The sequence below is a fragment of the Trachemys scripta genome, chromosome 12 (genome assembly GCF_013100865.1).
Source record: "Trachemys scripta elegans isolate TJP31775 chromosome 12, CAS_Tse_1.0, whole genome shotgun sequence".
In the NCBI taxonomy this organism is placed as follows: Eukaryota; Metazoa; Chordata; order Testudines; family Emydidae; genus Trachemys; species Trachemys scripta.
The window spans coordinates 4363946-4378341 of record NC_048309.1 but is presented as its reverse complement, the minus strand read 5'-3'; the positions used below and the strand labels follow the sequence as shown (position 1 = coordinate 4378341).

Below are 14396 nucleotides of genomic sequence, written 5' to 3'. Positions count from 1 at the left end.
CTGCCCTAAGTGCCGGTCTCTTTCAGGCTATGAAATCCAAATGCCGTCACAGCTCCGGGCAGTGCCGTTAGCCGGGTGTGCATCTGCGTGGGTCAGGCTAAGCATTGTGGCTATAGCCCAGAATGAGACTGAGCCGAACTGGGGCATGGGGACGGGGTGATGGTGGGGAACCTCTAGCCAGAATGCGAGGAAGGGGTAGGGACGTGTTGTTTATTTCCTGGCGCCGTCCCCCCCCCCCCCCCCCCACCAGTCTTCACCAGGGAGCTGGCCAAATAACCCAGCCTGGCGTCAGACAGGTGGTGCTGATGTCCATGACACGTGCTTCCCTCCACATTCTCTCTAGTCTTGATGATAAGACGTTTGAGCCGTTTGCTTTCAGTCACTCGTGGACGTGAGGATGTGCAATGGCTCCCCCTCCTGGGAAGGCCAGTTCTATAGCCAGCCTCGAGAGCAATCATGAATTCTCATTAAACAGCAGCGGGGCCACCTGACAATTCCTCCCACAACACAGGCTAAGCCAATACATGCCCCCACCCCCAGGAAGCGTTTCTGATCATGGTGGGGAATAGCGCCTTTAGGGACAGCCTGCAAACCTGTTCTTTCTTGCTGGGTCATTTCTCCTTTAGGCTTCTCAGATGAGAAACCCCAACCTTGGATACTCAAAAATGGGCTTAGGTGAGTGAGAAATGCGGAGGAATGTAAAAAGCTAGATACGAGCCCAAAATGTAAGGCTCAAAGCCAGACTTCCCCAAAGCTGGGGTGTGTTTGGATCCAGGGGTTTGGTTTGGGCTTCTTGCTATCTTCAGCAGCAGAAAAATGGTAGCAAGGCAGAGCAAAAGCCATCTTGACTCAATATGGTAAGGAACCAGCAGAACTCGGTTAAGGATTCAAACCGGTATGCAGCCCTCTCTGAACCCAGCAGCCAGTTACACCTTCCAGCCGGGAGCCATTACAGCAGCAGAACGGGAAGCAGAAAGAGAGAGGGAGTTATTTTCTTAGCACATCATGGAAAAGAATAAAGTTCAGTATCTGAGGCCCGAGAGGCGTCGAGTCAAGTTCACTTCTTCCCTGGACATGGCAGGGAGCGGGGCAGTCATCATCCGCATTGCTTGTTATCATAGCACCTTCATTGCAGTAACTTGCATTGTCTTCAGTTGTGACGCTTCTTTTAAAGTCATGAAATTCACCGTTTTTCTGGGATAGTCAGAAAAGCCACCCAGACCCGTCTCCTTTCGAGCCCTTTTCATTCTTTGCTGGAATTGCACAACTCTCGGGGGGTTAAAGGAAAATGGCTAATTTATTTGCAGTGCCAAGGAGGCAGATACCGGTCAGTTTCACTCGTGTAAGTCCAGAGTGGCTGTGAGCAGGAATTCGGCCCAAGAGTTTGATGAACTGCAAGAGCAGATTTTAAGTGGGGGAAACATTCAAAGGACTTTTTTTAATCACCTGAAAAATACACCTCTACCCCGATAGAACACGAATTCGGATATAACGCGGTAAAGCAGCACTCCGGGGGGCGGGGCTGTGCACTCCAGTGGATCAAAGCAAGTTCGATATAACGTAGTTTCACCTATAACGCGGTAAGATTTTTTGGCGTTATATCGGGATAGAGGTGTAATAACTGCATAATAAATCTTTATTTAAGAAAATATTATCGTCCATGGCTCACGTTTTCAACAGGCACCCGAGCAGACGTCTTACTACCAGATTTGCGCATTCAAATCTCCATTTGCACATGCAAATCTCCATTTGCTTGCACAATTGCAGCTAGTTAAATAGACAACTGGAGTTTGTGGAGGCCAGCTGAAAATTTGAGCCTATTTCTTTCCATCCAGCACAGCCCTCCCCATATGTAGGTATCCCTAGAAAACAATCGACAGGGTATGAAATAAGTAAGGACCGCATTTTCAGAATTTGGCCCCCACAGTATTGGTGAACTGGTGGGAGCATCCATTTGTGCATTCAAATGAGGTAAATGCACTGCACGGATGACTGACTAGATGCACAGGTACTCAGTCTGCATACATCCATAGGTGCACCGTTTTGTAGGCCACTTTTGAAATTGTGCCCCTCCATGTCAGTGCTGGATACACCAGTCCTAGTGTCTGGTGTTGTCGTTAGCTTCCTGTGGTTGTTACTTTAGCACTTTACTCTGCTGCAGGAAGGGGATCTGCTTGGAGCGAATAGCACTTCCAGGCTGGGGGATTAAGTTTAACATAGGTGGGGATTAAAATAACGTCAGATGCACCCCAAATTAAGATCAGGGCTTAGATGTAGAATGAGAGTTTCAATATAAAATAACCTGAAATTATTTCAGAGGCATGTTCTTTTGGCCAAGGTAAAAGGTAAAATACAGTATCCGTTTACTCTCTAATACCTCTTCTATCTGGAAACGGGACCAAATGCTGATCTCATTTACGTTGGCACAAATCTGAAGTAACTCCAGTTCCCTTTCAGTCTATGAGATTTACTCCAGATTTAGGCTGGTGCAGATCTGGTTTACCTCCCACCGTAGCAATGGGATGAATTCACTAGGACAGGTCCTAATCCCTACTCTGGCTTCTTTGTGCTGTACTAGTGTTGCAAAGAGTCTGTAAAGCTTCCATAAAATGGCAGCTGACGATTCCCCCAACATGGGGGAAATTCCTGGCTGGCAGAGAGTTGGCTTTACCCATCTCTGTGCCAGCTCTAACTTGCCCCCTCTTATCCTCAGCTAAAGGAGGGCGTTCCAACAATGCCTACCAGTATAGCAGTTTTTGGACAGCTCTTACAAGCTGGTGCAAGTTAGAGCAAACTTGTGGCTGCTCTAAATTGTGCTGGGAACCAAATCAGCCCCAAGGATCAGGGGAGCACAAAGGTGGTATACAGCCCCTATACCTCCCCGCCTCCTTTGGGTTCTGCTCCAAGCACTGGACCTGAGAATGAACTAATGGATCCTTTCCAACTCTGATGTCTGTGATCTGTTAGCTCTGTCTTTGGGCTCCTGGCTACCCAGGTACAAGAGGTGCAAAAAAAGAACATCCAAAAATTGCAAAAGGAAGCAGTGGTTTTATGTTGGAATTTCAGTTTTGCCAAAGAAAGCCTGCTTCCTCCACACGAGCACTGGACAAAAGGTTCTGCTCATTCACCTGGCCCTCCATTAGGGACCTTTATATCGCCAACTTCAGAGCAGATCAGAAGGAAAAGTCAGCACATAACTAGAGAGCTGGAATGATTGTCACTGGACTCTGAGCTCTTACACAAACATAACTCCCCCCAAAGTTAACGGAAGTATTACGCATATAGAGGTTGTGGGAATGGGACCTTAGATGTAAGTCCCAGACAAGATGCCGAATGGCTAGTAGGCTGAGTTCTGGTCAGACATACACAGGAAACCACGACTGACCTCGCAAAGGGCACCACAGTGAATGGCCTCTCTGGAGTTGATCCCAAATACACCGAGGGAGAGATTTGCCGAAGCATTCTGTGAGTTTTTTGCATCCCCCTTTTTTTTTTTACCATTAACCTCATCAGGAGCAAGGTTCAATGATTGCTGGGTGCTTTTCAAAATCCAACCCTGACGTTTCACAAGCTCTAGGCGAGATCAGTCCATTTCGTATCACCTTAGGGAAATTCCTTCCAGAAACTCAACTGATCATGTTTGAATCTGATCTGTGTTTAATCCCCAATAAAACTGACACTCATCAGGTTTTGTGGGTGTTCATAGGTTTTTCCTTCACAATAAGGCATGACACACACAACACCGTTGCAAGGCTCCCTCTTGCATTTTGATTTCCTCTTCAGGCCTCCGTGCTCAGCGGGTTTGACACATTTTGTTATGTTTTCTAACCCAGAATAGCTCTGTACATGGAGAGGCAAGAAACCCAGGATCTGGGTTAGAGCAATGGATGGCAAGCAAGGGCCCATTTCAGTAGGATTTGTGGAGACCTTACCAAAAAATCCAATAGCTGGGAACGTTGAAGATGAACAGGGCTTTCGCCCAAACTGAGGGAATTAAGCTGATCTCGGGTGCAAGTCAAGCTCTTGACATCTTTATTCCGCTTATTCTCCAAAGGAAACTGAGGCAGGGAAGCTGTGGCCATCCTAGAGGTGCATCTCAAAAGCCATGCTAGAAATACCTGTCTATCGCCTCTGGGCCAGGCCACGGAATAGCATGTTGTAATAGCTACATTGTTCTGAAAACAGAGTTGGGAGCAGGGGTTCGGAGGGAGACGGCCCCGATGCCTTCAGACATTGCTGGAAATCTCCTGGCTTGCTCGTGTTGTGGGATGCTTGGTGGAGATTTTTGGATGGGCAGGGGTGACTGGACTTTATAGGAAACCTGCCATTCAAAGGAAAATATTTGCCATCATTCAGGCTGGCAAGGGAATCCATGCATTGATCCCTCTGGATAGGGTGCTATCTCACCCACGAAGCACCAGCCCCCTTTATTAATACTAGGTGGTGGCTAATCAGATGTTCTTTTCCTCCTCCTCCATTTCATTCCGCCCGTGTACCTGTATATATGAGACATGATTCTACAACCATTTCAGGTTGGTTTAAAAGGAGGATGAGATCCCGAAGCCAAGCTCATTTTTTTGACTTTATCAGTTCAGATCTAGATGAACTGGGTTAAGGGTTGATCAGTGATTCTGAAGGTCCTGGAACATGCTGTGTTCGGGGGCCATACGTACCTCGGACTTTGGTTTTATTGTATACCCCATAGGCCTAGGAATTGAATTGTTTACGGGCCAATTCTTCGCTCCCGACATGTGTAAAACCCATTGAAGCCAATGGGAGTTCTACAGGGAGAAGGGATTCATGACTGGGCCCACTGTTTCATCAGGCTATAGCTCTGCTAGTATTTGGGCTCATTTCTCACGCAGTCACATAAGCTGATGACACGTCTATCACTTACTCACGGGCTGGTCTGTGAGCCCTTTGCCCATGGTACCTCTCTCCTAAGGGTTTGGCCTGGCTTGGGCCGCCTAAGGAAATTAATCCAGGTGCAGACCAGGACCACTTCCTGCAGCTACCACCTGCCTCTTCTGTATTTTTGAATTAAGGAATTTGTCCCCTCTCCCCATTATGGATTGATTGTTGGGAGCTCCCTTGTCTCTGTGGGAAATGCTGGTTCCTAATCTGTGCAGGGAGTGTAGCATGTGACATTTGCATCCGTGCGGTTCATTTGCAAATGGGGTATCCTCCGGGGCTGTAGCGCCTCTTATTCTAGCCTGTGCAATAACTACACCCTAAACACCTAAGCCATAGGGTCACCCCCAGGGAGACGCCACAAAGCCTTTTGGCTCCATTATCGAAGCCAACCCTCATTGAACGAAACTGACGAATCTGGAGTTCGGACTCTCGTCACCGAGCCCTTGCAAACCCCTTCTTCTAAAATGGCTTGGCATAAGCCGAGGAATTCAAACGCCATTTGTTCAGCAGCGTGGGCTGGCCCATTTGTGCTACATGGTTCAGTAGACCCACTCCATTCAGCTTAAGCTGATGAAGGCCTGTTGCAAGCAAAGAAAGGGATAATAAGAAGGGTCTGAAAAACCAAACTGATTGTGAATATCTAGCTAGTTTATAAATGGAGGAAGGTATTGCAAAGAGGCAGCCGTGCTGAGCACCCATGTTTCAGGAGGGGCTGAAGGCGTCCCTACACGCTCTTTGGGTTATTGCTTTCTGTGCACAACACCATAATGGTTTAAATGAAGGCTTCCAAATGCCTGTTTAACTTAGATTTAATAAGGCAGCTATCGCATGGTAAGTAAATCCCAGAAACTTCTCGGGGTTTAATAACTGTGTTGTGGAGGAGAGTCTGTGACAGACTTTATTGTCTTCTTAAATCTAAATGAAGGGCCAGATTTTCAGAACTGCAATGACCCTGACTGCGCACACAAATCAGGTAATGTCACCGATTCTTTTGCACACCGTCATGGTTACTGCATACACAAATTTTGCACACATTTTTGCACATGCAATAGTGCATCTCCAGTGGGTGAAAATCTGGCCCGAAATGTGTATCTGCCAATCATAAATTGAAGGGCTAATATTTCAAAAACAACATGATTCAATCACACATACAAAGTGTGGCTGTGCACTCGAGTTCCATAACCACACACTTCACAGCAAGCTGTGAAAATCTAGCCCAAACTGTTACCTGAAACACCACCTCCTGCCTTGATCTCAAATTTCCTCCTCCTTTTGGGGAACTCTGAAGTGAAAATGAGAGTGCAATGTATCAGGAAAACCTTTTTACCCAATGACAGCAAATATCACGGTTCAATACGGGGCGAAAATCAATCTCTGGTCAGATTCTTGTTACTGTAGTTCTACATGGTGACTGATTCTTGACTGGAGTCACCTCTGAGGACGATCCAGCCAAAATGGGCACAGGAATTCCTTTCATCCCCGTAGACTCGTGCACATCAACGCAAACTGCTTGGGATATTTTTTTTCTTTCCGTTCTCTTTGTGGCACCCATTCCATGACATGTCCGAATGTTTCTTGTCAATGCCAGTTATTAGTGCATAAGTGCATTTTGGAAAAAAAGATTTTCAATTTATCACTTGTAACTATATATATAAATATATATATATATATATATAAAAAAAGTGTTTATTTGCAAAAAATTAAAAAAATGTTTTAACAGTAAACTATCTTATAATAAACTCCCAATTTGTGACGATCTGTTCTTTTGTTAATCATAGACAAAGCCTCCACTTGAGAGTACTGTAATAAATAAATATTAACAGCGCCACTGAACACCTAGAAGGGATACATCTATGTACTGTATATATTAAAAAAGAAGCTGTATCAAATAAATGTTTATTGATTTTTTTTTTTGTAGTTTGGTGTGAGTGAGTTTGTTCACCGAAAGATCAGGGTTATCCTCCAATCAGCATCTTGTGTCCTCTCTCATTTGCCTTGAGTTCCTTGCAGGAACATTCACTGGGTGCTGAAAAGGAACTCTCCCCCCAGCGGAGAAAATGATTGTTATTGGGATGAGGTGGTCTGGTTGGGAGTGACACTGAGCCCACTTCGCCTAAGGCATAGTACACTTGACAGGGACTCATGAGACCCCCTTCTGTTCCCACTCTGCCACTGGCTGGTAAGGTGACCTCAGACAAGTCACTTCACTGTGCAGTGTCTCAGTTTCCCCATCTGTAAAATGTGGACAGTGCTACTGACCGCCTGGAGATCTGCTGAGGCCAAGTGCTGTTATTATTAAGCCGTTGATTCTGCAAAAGTGTTGAGCAGCCTCGGCTTCAGCTATCGTCCCCTGGGCAGGCACACAAATTAAATCTCGATGCTTAAACAGTGGCTAGTTTTTTCTTTGGAATGTTCACCTGCTGGCCTCTCCTCCCAGCCTGACTCTCCCCAGACTAGGAGCTAGATTCCACACCAGCCAAGAGGGTAGGGCCTGGAGATGATGCATTCACTCTGCTAGTGGGCAGGCGCTATCTCCAACCCCACCCTGCCTCTGCAAGTCCACCCGAGGTAGGACAGCTTCCCCTTACCAGATCAGCTGGAGACGCCACCTGACCAGGCCACCTCCTCAGCTTGTTGCCTACTTTTGAGGAGTTCTGATCCCAGAAGGTCCTATGTTTCCCCCCATTAGAAGCTTCATACGGGTTCTGTGTCTCTACTGGCTGGAGTGTTACTCATCTGTCTTGCGACGTAGACTCAGCATGGGACTGGCGTGCCTGCAATACCACCGGGGCAAAACAAGTTTTCACGTGGAGCCTCTCAATATTCCTTGAACTCAAGTTTCCACATGGATGGAACCTACATGCTAAAGTGCACACCAGCCTAGTCCCCATAGGACCCACGTCTTCCTAGCATGAATGGAGCTCTATTAATAGTCCAAGTACAGGGGCTATAGACTTTGGAGGTGCTACTATGCTCCTCCATGCATCAAGATGTGATAGAGAAATTCACAAGGCAGCCTGAGAAGATTTCCTACCCGAGCTACTTGAGGGGAGTCCTTTAGCGTTAGCAGGTTGCGTTACAAAGAAGTAAGCAGATGCATCCTTCTCTGCACTTATCCAGATGGGCCAGGACCCGGTAAGCCTAGATAACTAAACCTGCTTGGGGCAAGCTGCATGCTGGGTAGTTTTCCAGCAAGGGATGCAGGCAGGAAGAGGCACTGCAGCTGGCCGCTGGCACAACACGCTGTCTACATCCTCTGTTTTGTTTTGTTTTAAGCACCCTCTCTGTGTTCACAGTATGGGTAGAAGAATGAATGGCTCTGGAGAGACCAAGTGACAAGCATTTTCCAGCTGTTCCAAGCCTGGCTGCAAAGCCCACAGCTTGACAGCTGCCCCAGCCTCTCTAGTGTTCAAACAAAAAGCTGTTCTTGCTGAATGAACCTCATTCATCAGCAAATGGGTCACCTGGGCTGAGCCGACGGTTCAAGACGGTGGCCCGGCATGAAAGCATCAGGTGAACAGAGCCTGAAGGCTGTCCCTCGGGAGGGAGATCAGAGGGATGTGCTCTTGGCAGGCGGGGGGGGGGGGGGGCGTTTGTTTGCTTGGCCGGGGTGGGGATGTGAATAATGAACATGTCTCTCTCTAGCCCAGCGCTGGCTGCCAGCTCCTCAGCTGGGATAAGTGCCAGCGTGGCAAGAACTCCTGTCGTTCTTTCAGGAATAATAGAGTCGTGCTGATCACTGCACAGCAAAAAACAGAAGACCCCGCTGCTCTCTTGGGCCCATTGGTTTAACCCGCTCGGCACCGAAGTGAGAGGTTTCTAGGAACTCAGGCCAGTTCAGCCAGACCCTCAGGCACGGCCAGCTGTTCCCAGTATTAGACCTGGATGTTCTCCAGCTGCAGGTCCCATCCCCAGCAACCCCCCTCTCCCCTGGACAAAATGTCCCCTCCTGGCCTAGAGAACCAGCCTCTGCACCGGTCCTGTGCATCACTGCTGCCCATGCCCCAGGCAGCCGGGTCGCCTGGACAGTGCAAGGCTTAGGCTGTGGGTTAATGCACCCCTAACGGAATGAGAAGCAACAGCTGGTTTAGGGGAGGTCTTAGGCCCAATCTTGCTTCCATTGAAATCAATGGGAGCTTGGCCATTGACGTCAATGTGAGCAGGATTAGGGCTAATAACTGGGAGATTTATGATCTCTGGCTACTAGGGGAAGAGGAAAGGGATCAGGTCTCCTGAATTTTGACCCCCTGACTCAGCTCCTCCTCTGGGGGAACTATTCTCTCTGGGGAGATGAGGGGCTGGGGCATAGAAACCCATCCTCTTTCCCTAGAACAGGGGTTCTCAAACTGGGGTTGGGATGTCTCAGGGGGTCGTGAGGTTATTACATAGGAGGTTGCGAGCTGTCAGCCTCCATCCCAAACCCCGCTTTGCCTCCAGCATTTATAATGGTGTTAAATATATAAAAAAGTATTTTAAATTTATAAGGGGGGGGTCACACTCGGAGGCTCACTATGTGAAAGGGGTCCCCAGTACAAAAGTTTGAGAACCACTGGCCTAGAAGGAAGGTCAGTGTTAAACCGGGGTCAGTGTAGTGATCAGCAGAGTCACCTCCCTCAGTGCAGACATACATTTCCACCTGTCACCTCGATTTAGTTGGTTGAGGTCAAGTCTGGGGGAAACGCATCTGATCTTGACATGCCAGTCCCTGTCCGGCTTCTGCATGCCGTATTCCAGTCACAGCCCCCAAAGGTTTTCATTCCTGAAAATCTCCAGGGAATATGCATGTGCAAATCCTTTCCAGCCACTGGATGGAGCTATTGTTATTCAAAACCTCTCCTGGTTCCTTTAGCCCCCCTGGCTCTGGGCGATGCTCCCAGGCTGCTCTGATCCAGCACAAAAACAGAAAGTTGAGACCTCGGGATATGTTCTCCCCCCCCCTCCCCCCCCCGAGGGGGAAAATGGGAATCATTCAAATAAGACATGGGAATGATTTCGGCTGGAGCGAAAAGTGGCGATGTGTTTCCATGGACGACACCTCCCACTCTGCAAGAGAGCAGCGGATGATTTCCATAACCAGACAGCTTTTCCTTCAGTCCGTTGTGACTGGGCCAGAGCTGTGAATATAAACTGCAGAGGAACTTTCAACCAACTGCAGGAGGAAAGGCAGGCTCATGACCTGTTTAATCCCCAGTTCATTTGGGAGATTCAAATGCGCTCAGATAGCAAAACTCCCCCTGTTTGGCCTTCTCATGAGTAAAATTGAAAAGCCCTCAGGCTCTCTTCAGGGAGCATTTGCCTGGCTAGTTTCAGAGTAGCAGCCGTGTTAGTCTGTATCCGCAAAAAGAACAGGAGTACTTGTGGCACCTTAGAGACTAACAAATTTATAAATTTGTTAGTCTCTAAGGTGCCACAAGTACTCCTGTTCTTTTTGCCTGGCTAGATGATTACTAATCCCAGATTCACTTTGGTTTTTCCCCATGTAATGTTAGGCTCTGATCACTCCCCTGCACCTGCCCACAGCCTTATTAAAGTCAACTATGGGGATACAAGGGTGCCCTGTCCAGATCACCAAACAAGCAGCAGATTTAGCCACATCTCCCTTAACGCGGCAGTTTGCCAACAAATCTGCGAGTTGGACCATTCGATCCCAATGAAATGAGGCTAAGGCCCTCTTTGACGGGGAGATTAGGAACGTGTAAAGCAAGCTGGGGGATTTTCTGCATCTGCCCTTTCCCCTACCCCCTCCAAAACACAAGCCATCCTGAATTACACCCCGTGCAACCCCATGAATTCAATGGGGATGTAACTCAGAGAGATTTGGCTCTAATAATATCCACTGTGTGCCAGGTTCCATTGCTCCATGTGGCGTTCACCTTGGCAAGTAAGAGGCCAGGCAGCCCTCCAGTGAAGAAGGGAGATGGCGCTTCTGTCTTCTCAAGTGTCAATAATTCACTTAAGTCTCGAGGAGCTCAGGGAGCGCAAGAATGCAAAAGTCCAAGAATGTGCACAATGCCATGGGGAAGCGAGTACAGCGGATCAGCAGCCCCCCCTCCCCGTGAAGTTTGCATTGTTGAGCCAGTTCCTTTCTGAACTTAGCATTGTCTGCACACATCTCTCCTTTAGCCCTCTCGGTGACTGATGCTATTAATGACTCAGCCAACAGCTGCACCTCGTGCTGGTGAGAAGGGGCGGAAGCAAGTGCTCTTGTCTGTTCTCCCAGCCTTGGCTAACGGTGTTTGTGTTTCAGGGGCTGCTGGCTGATGCTATAATCACTATTTTCTATTTAAGTGCATTGGGGCAGGGAACAGAAGAGAAGCAATCTTTGCTGTGTGTTTTACCCTTTTGCATTCTTTTCTGTTCCAGTATTTTCTTCTGCCCCTGTTGAGTCTCGAGCTGCATTCATTCAGATGCACAGCTGTTTGTGGGGGAAGCATTCCAGTAACCTTTGTGATCATGGAAAAAGAAATCTAATGCCCTGATCCCGCAAAGCCACATGCTTTGCTAAGCTTTACGCACTGTGTCTTGAGTGGGACTACTCCTGGGATGTAAAGTTAAGCACACAAAAGTTGGGAATTCTTTGCAGGATCAAAGCTTCCAAACGCTCATCAACCACGTTATCTACCATCTACTAATTCAGTTATGACAGCTAGTGTATGCATCATTTCTCCGTGAGCTTATAAATAAAATACACTGAAGAGAGCTGGGATCAGGCATAGGCTTGAAGGAGGAACTACTGGGTGAAATTCTATGACTTGAGATCAGACAAGATGATCATAATGGTCCCTTCTGGCTTTAAAAATCTATCAAGGCTCAGAACGGAACCCAAGTTCTGATGCTTAATTTAATAATACAGCAACCATTTGCTGTTAACCCACCGCTGGTCACACACAATAGTCTAAGAATATACCCAGCTCATGTGACTAACTTCCTTATGGGACTTGCTGTACAGACCTGCCAAGTCTCGCCCATTTGGGGAGGGAAGCTCATTGCCGATTACCGTTAAGGCAGTTCTTAAAGGCTCTCTCAGCACCGAAGGAATGTGCAGCGTGCCACTGAAGCGTTTTAACTCTCACGCGCATTTTTGGGAGATCTCCCTTTTCCCCAGTTCTCCTGTTTACAACAGGGCCTGGTCGTTGACTTGGCACATGGCATAAAGTTATATAGTTCCCGTACTTAGCAGGCCCACGATTTCAGAGGCTCACTGTTAAGTAGCTCTAGTCCAGGGGTAGGCAACCTATGGCACAGGTGCCAAAGGTGGCACGCGAGCTGATTTTCAGTGGCTCTCACACTGCCCGGGTCCTGGCCACCGGTCCAGGGGGCTCTGCATTTTAATTTAATTTTAAATGAAGCTTCTTAAACATTTAAAAAACCTTATTGACTTTACATACCACAATAGTGTGTTATATATTCTAAAAACATTACAATTATTACTGGCACGTGAAATCTTAAATTAGAGAGAATAAATGAAGACTCGGCACAGCACTCCTGAAAGGTTGCTGACCCCTGCTCTAGTATTTTGCAGGCGGATCGCTCTGGCATTTTGCAAACTTGCTAGTGCACGCTCTGGTCCCTTCCAAGCTCTTTTTATATTTAAACCCACCACAGGGCTTTGTGTGGCCAGCAGCATCGATCCCCTTGCTCTGCACCCCATGGCCTCCAACCCACCCTTTCAGTTTCCTTTCCTTGCACGGTCGTTAAGTTTCCTCCCCTGCAAAAACAAACCAACCCCCCTACCCCCCCACCCAAAAAAAACTACAACTCCCATGATGCAAAGGGCTCCCACCCTTCCGGCCAGTTGTAGTCCACTCATGGGTTCCTCGCCTTTGGGAGTAGCGCGTTCGCTCCCGCCTGTGAACTACAACTCCCATGAAGCCCTGGGGCGCAGAGCGCCTCCCTCCCCAGCCCCTCTCCCAACAGCTGATCGAGAAGAGCAATGGCTGCAGCGGCTGGTGATGGTGGGGGAGAGGGAGTGCATGAGGAGAGAGGCGCGCCAGGAGATGACAGGTAACAGGGCGCCCTGGGGAGCCAGGGGCTGCCCCTGGGGGCTCCTTGGGGTGCAGGAGGTGGGTGTGTCTATGGCTTGTTTGTTTCGGGGTCGGCGGCCAGGGCAAGGGTGGTAGGACTGGAGTCCACGGGCAAGGCAGGACAAGCTCCCCTGAGCTCTCCAAGGGGATGGCTTCAAGATGCATCCACTTTGCCCCTGCACGTTTCTGTGCTGGGGACTTTCTGAGGAGCCCTGGAGCGGGGTGGATCTGCCTGAGCATTAACCATCTCCCCGGCACTCCCCAGGGGCAGAATTTGCTCTAGGGCGCTTGTCCAAACTTTCCCTTGCTTCTCTGTCTTGCAAGGTGCTGTGCACCTGATAGGCCCCCTCCTCCCCAGAGCTGGCTGCATTCCAGTGGGGCAGTATGGTGAGCATTTGGAAAGTGCACTGGGATACTTCAGGGTGAAAAGTGTTTGTGTTTCCACTGCCCTGTACTGGCCTGACTCAGACCTGCTCAGCTGCCTGGGTGTCATAGGCCCTATGTTGCTAGCAGAGATTCTTCTTAGACTCGGGTATCTGGGGCTAGTACAGGAGATCTAGTTCAAACCCAGCTCTCTGCATGAAGCTCCAAATGACCGTGATGAGCCCAGTGATAACGGTGGAGTCCTCAGCGGGCTTCATGCTTTGTACAGCGGTCACCCTTCAGAACTGTACAGTTTTACATTGTAAGGATAATATGCTATGCCCTGCACTCATTAGGGAATAGTGTGGTACCCTTAATTACTTGCAAATCTCAACTGTAAATATTTAGGGGTGACCAGTGTAAGCATCACAGACTGCTCTTGCAAGGGTCATAAAATCTGCAGTTTGTTCTTCTGGGGTGAAATTCTGGCCCCCCTGAAGTCAATGGCAAAATGCCCATTGACTTCAGAGAGGTCAGGATTTCACCTGATGTTTATAAACACAACTGGAACCTTTCTGCACTTGTGAAATCTTTATCTGTTGCTATCTTTAAAACTGTGAAAACGATCTCTGGGTTGAACTCTTTCGGTGAGGAAAGATTCTACGTGGGCGTTAGTTTCACACACCTCAACCTTAGCAAAGGGTTCTAGTCTGCATACACAAAACCAAGGAATTAGTCACTTTCTTTCTTGTTGCTTTGTAAAATGGTCAACAGATTAAACTGCCGTGAGGATTAGCTTTCTGGAAAAAATTAAAGTTTAGCTGTTTGCAAATCTGTGCGCACACCCCTTCCACATATCATGCACTGCAAAAAGTGTCTTAAAATTTGCCATCTTGGAAAAGACATATGTATATTTTTTTCCTTACTCACGTAACGGAAAAATAGGTGGATGGATATTCCTCACATTTTCTTTAAAAAAAAAAAAAAATTCTTTGGGCTGAGACCATGCATGGAATATACCAGCTCTAGAGGTGAAATGTTCAGAACTCTGAGTGTCTACAAAGGGTATTTATAATAAATACTGCAAAGTAATGC

The 14396-nt window shown here is 47.9% G+C and overlaps 1 protein-coding gene across 4 annotated transcripts in view; it reads left to right on the top strand.

Annotated features, from left to right (window-relative positions):
- Positions 1 to 12781: 12781 nt before the first annotated feature.
- UCKL1 (uridine-cytidine kinase 1 like 1) overlaps positions 12782 to 14396 on the top strand; it is a 42309-nt gene continuing 40694 nt past the window's right edge. For 2 of the 4 annotated variants that reach the window (XM_034787185.1, XM_034787186.1), the window contains exon 1: positions 12782 to 12918. Coding sequence is in view for 2 of the 4 variants with exons in the window: in XM_034787183.1 (XP_034643074.1) it covers positions 12848 to 12918 (71 nt within the window). In the remaining 2 variants the exon portion in view is untranslated. The remainder of the gene's footprint in view (positions 12919 to 14396) is intronic. The other 2 variants (XM_034787183.1, XM_034787184.1) reach the window with 1 other exon arrangement.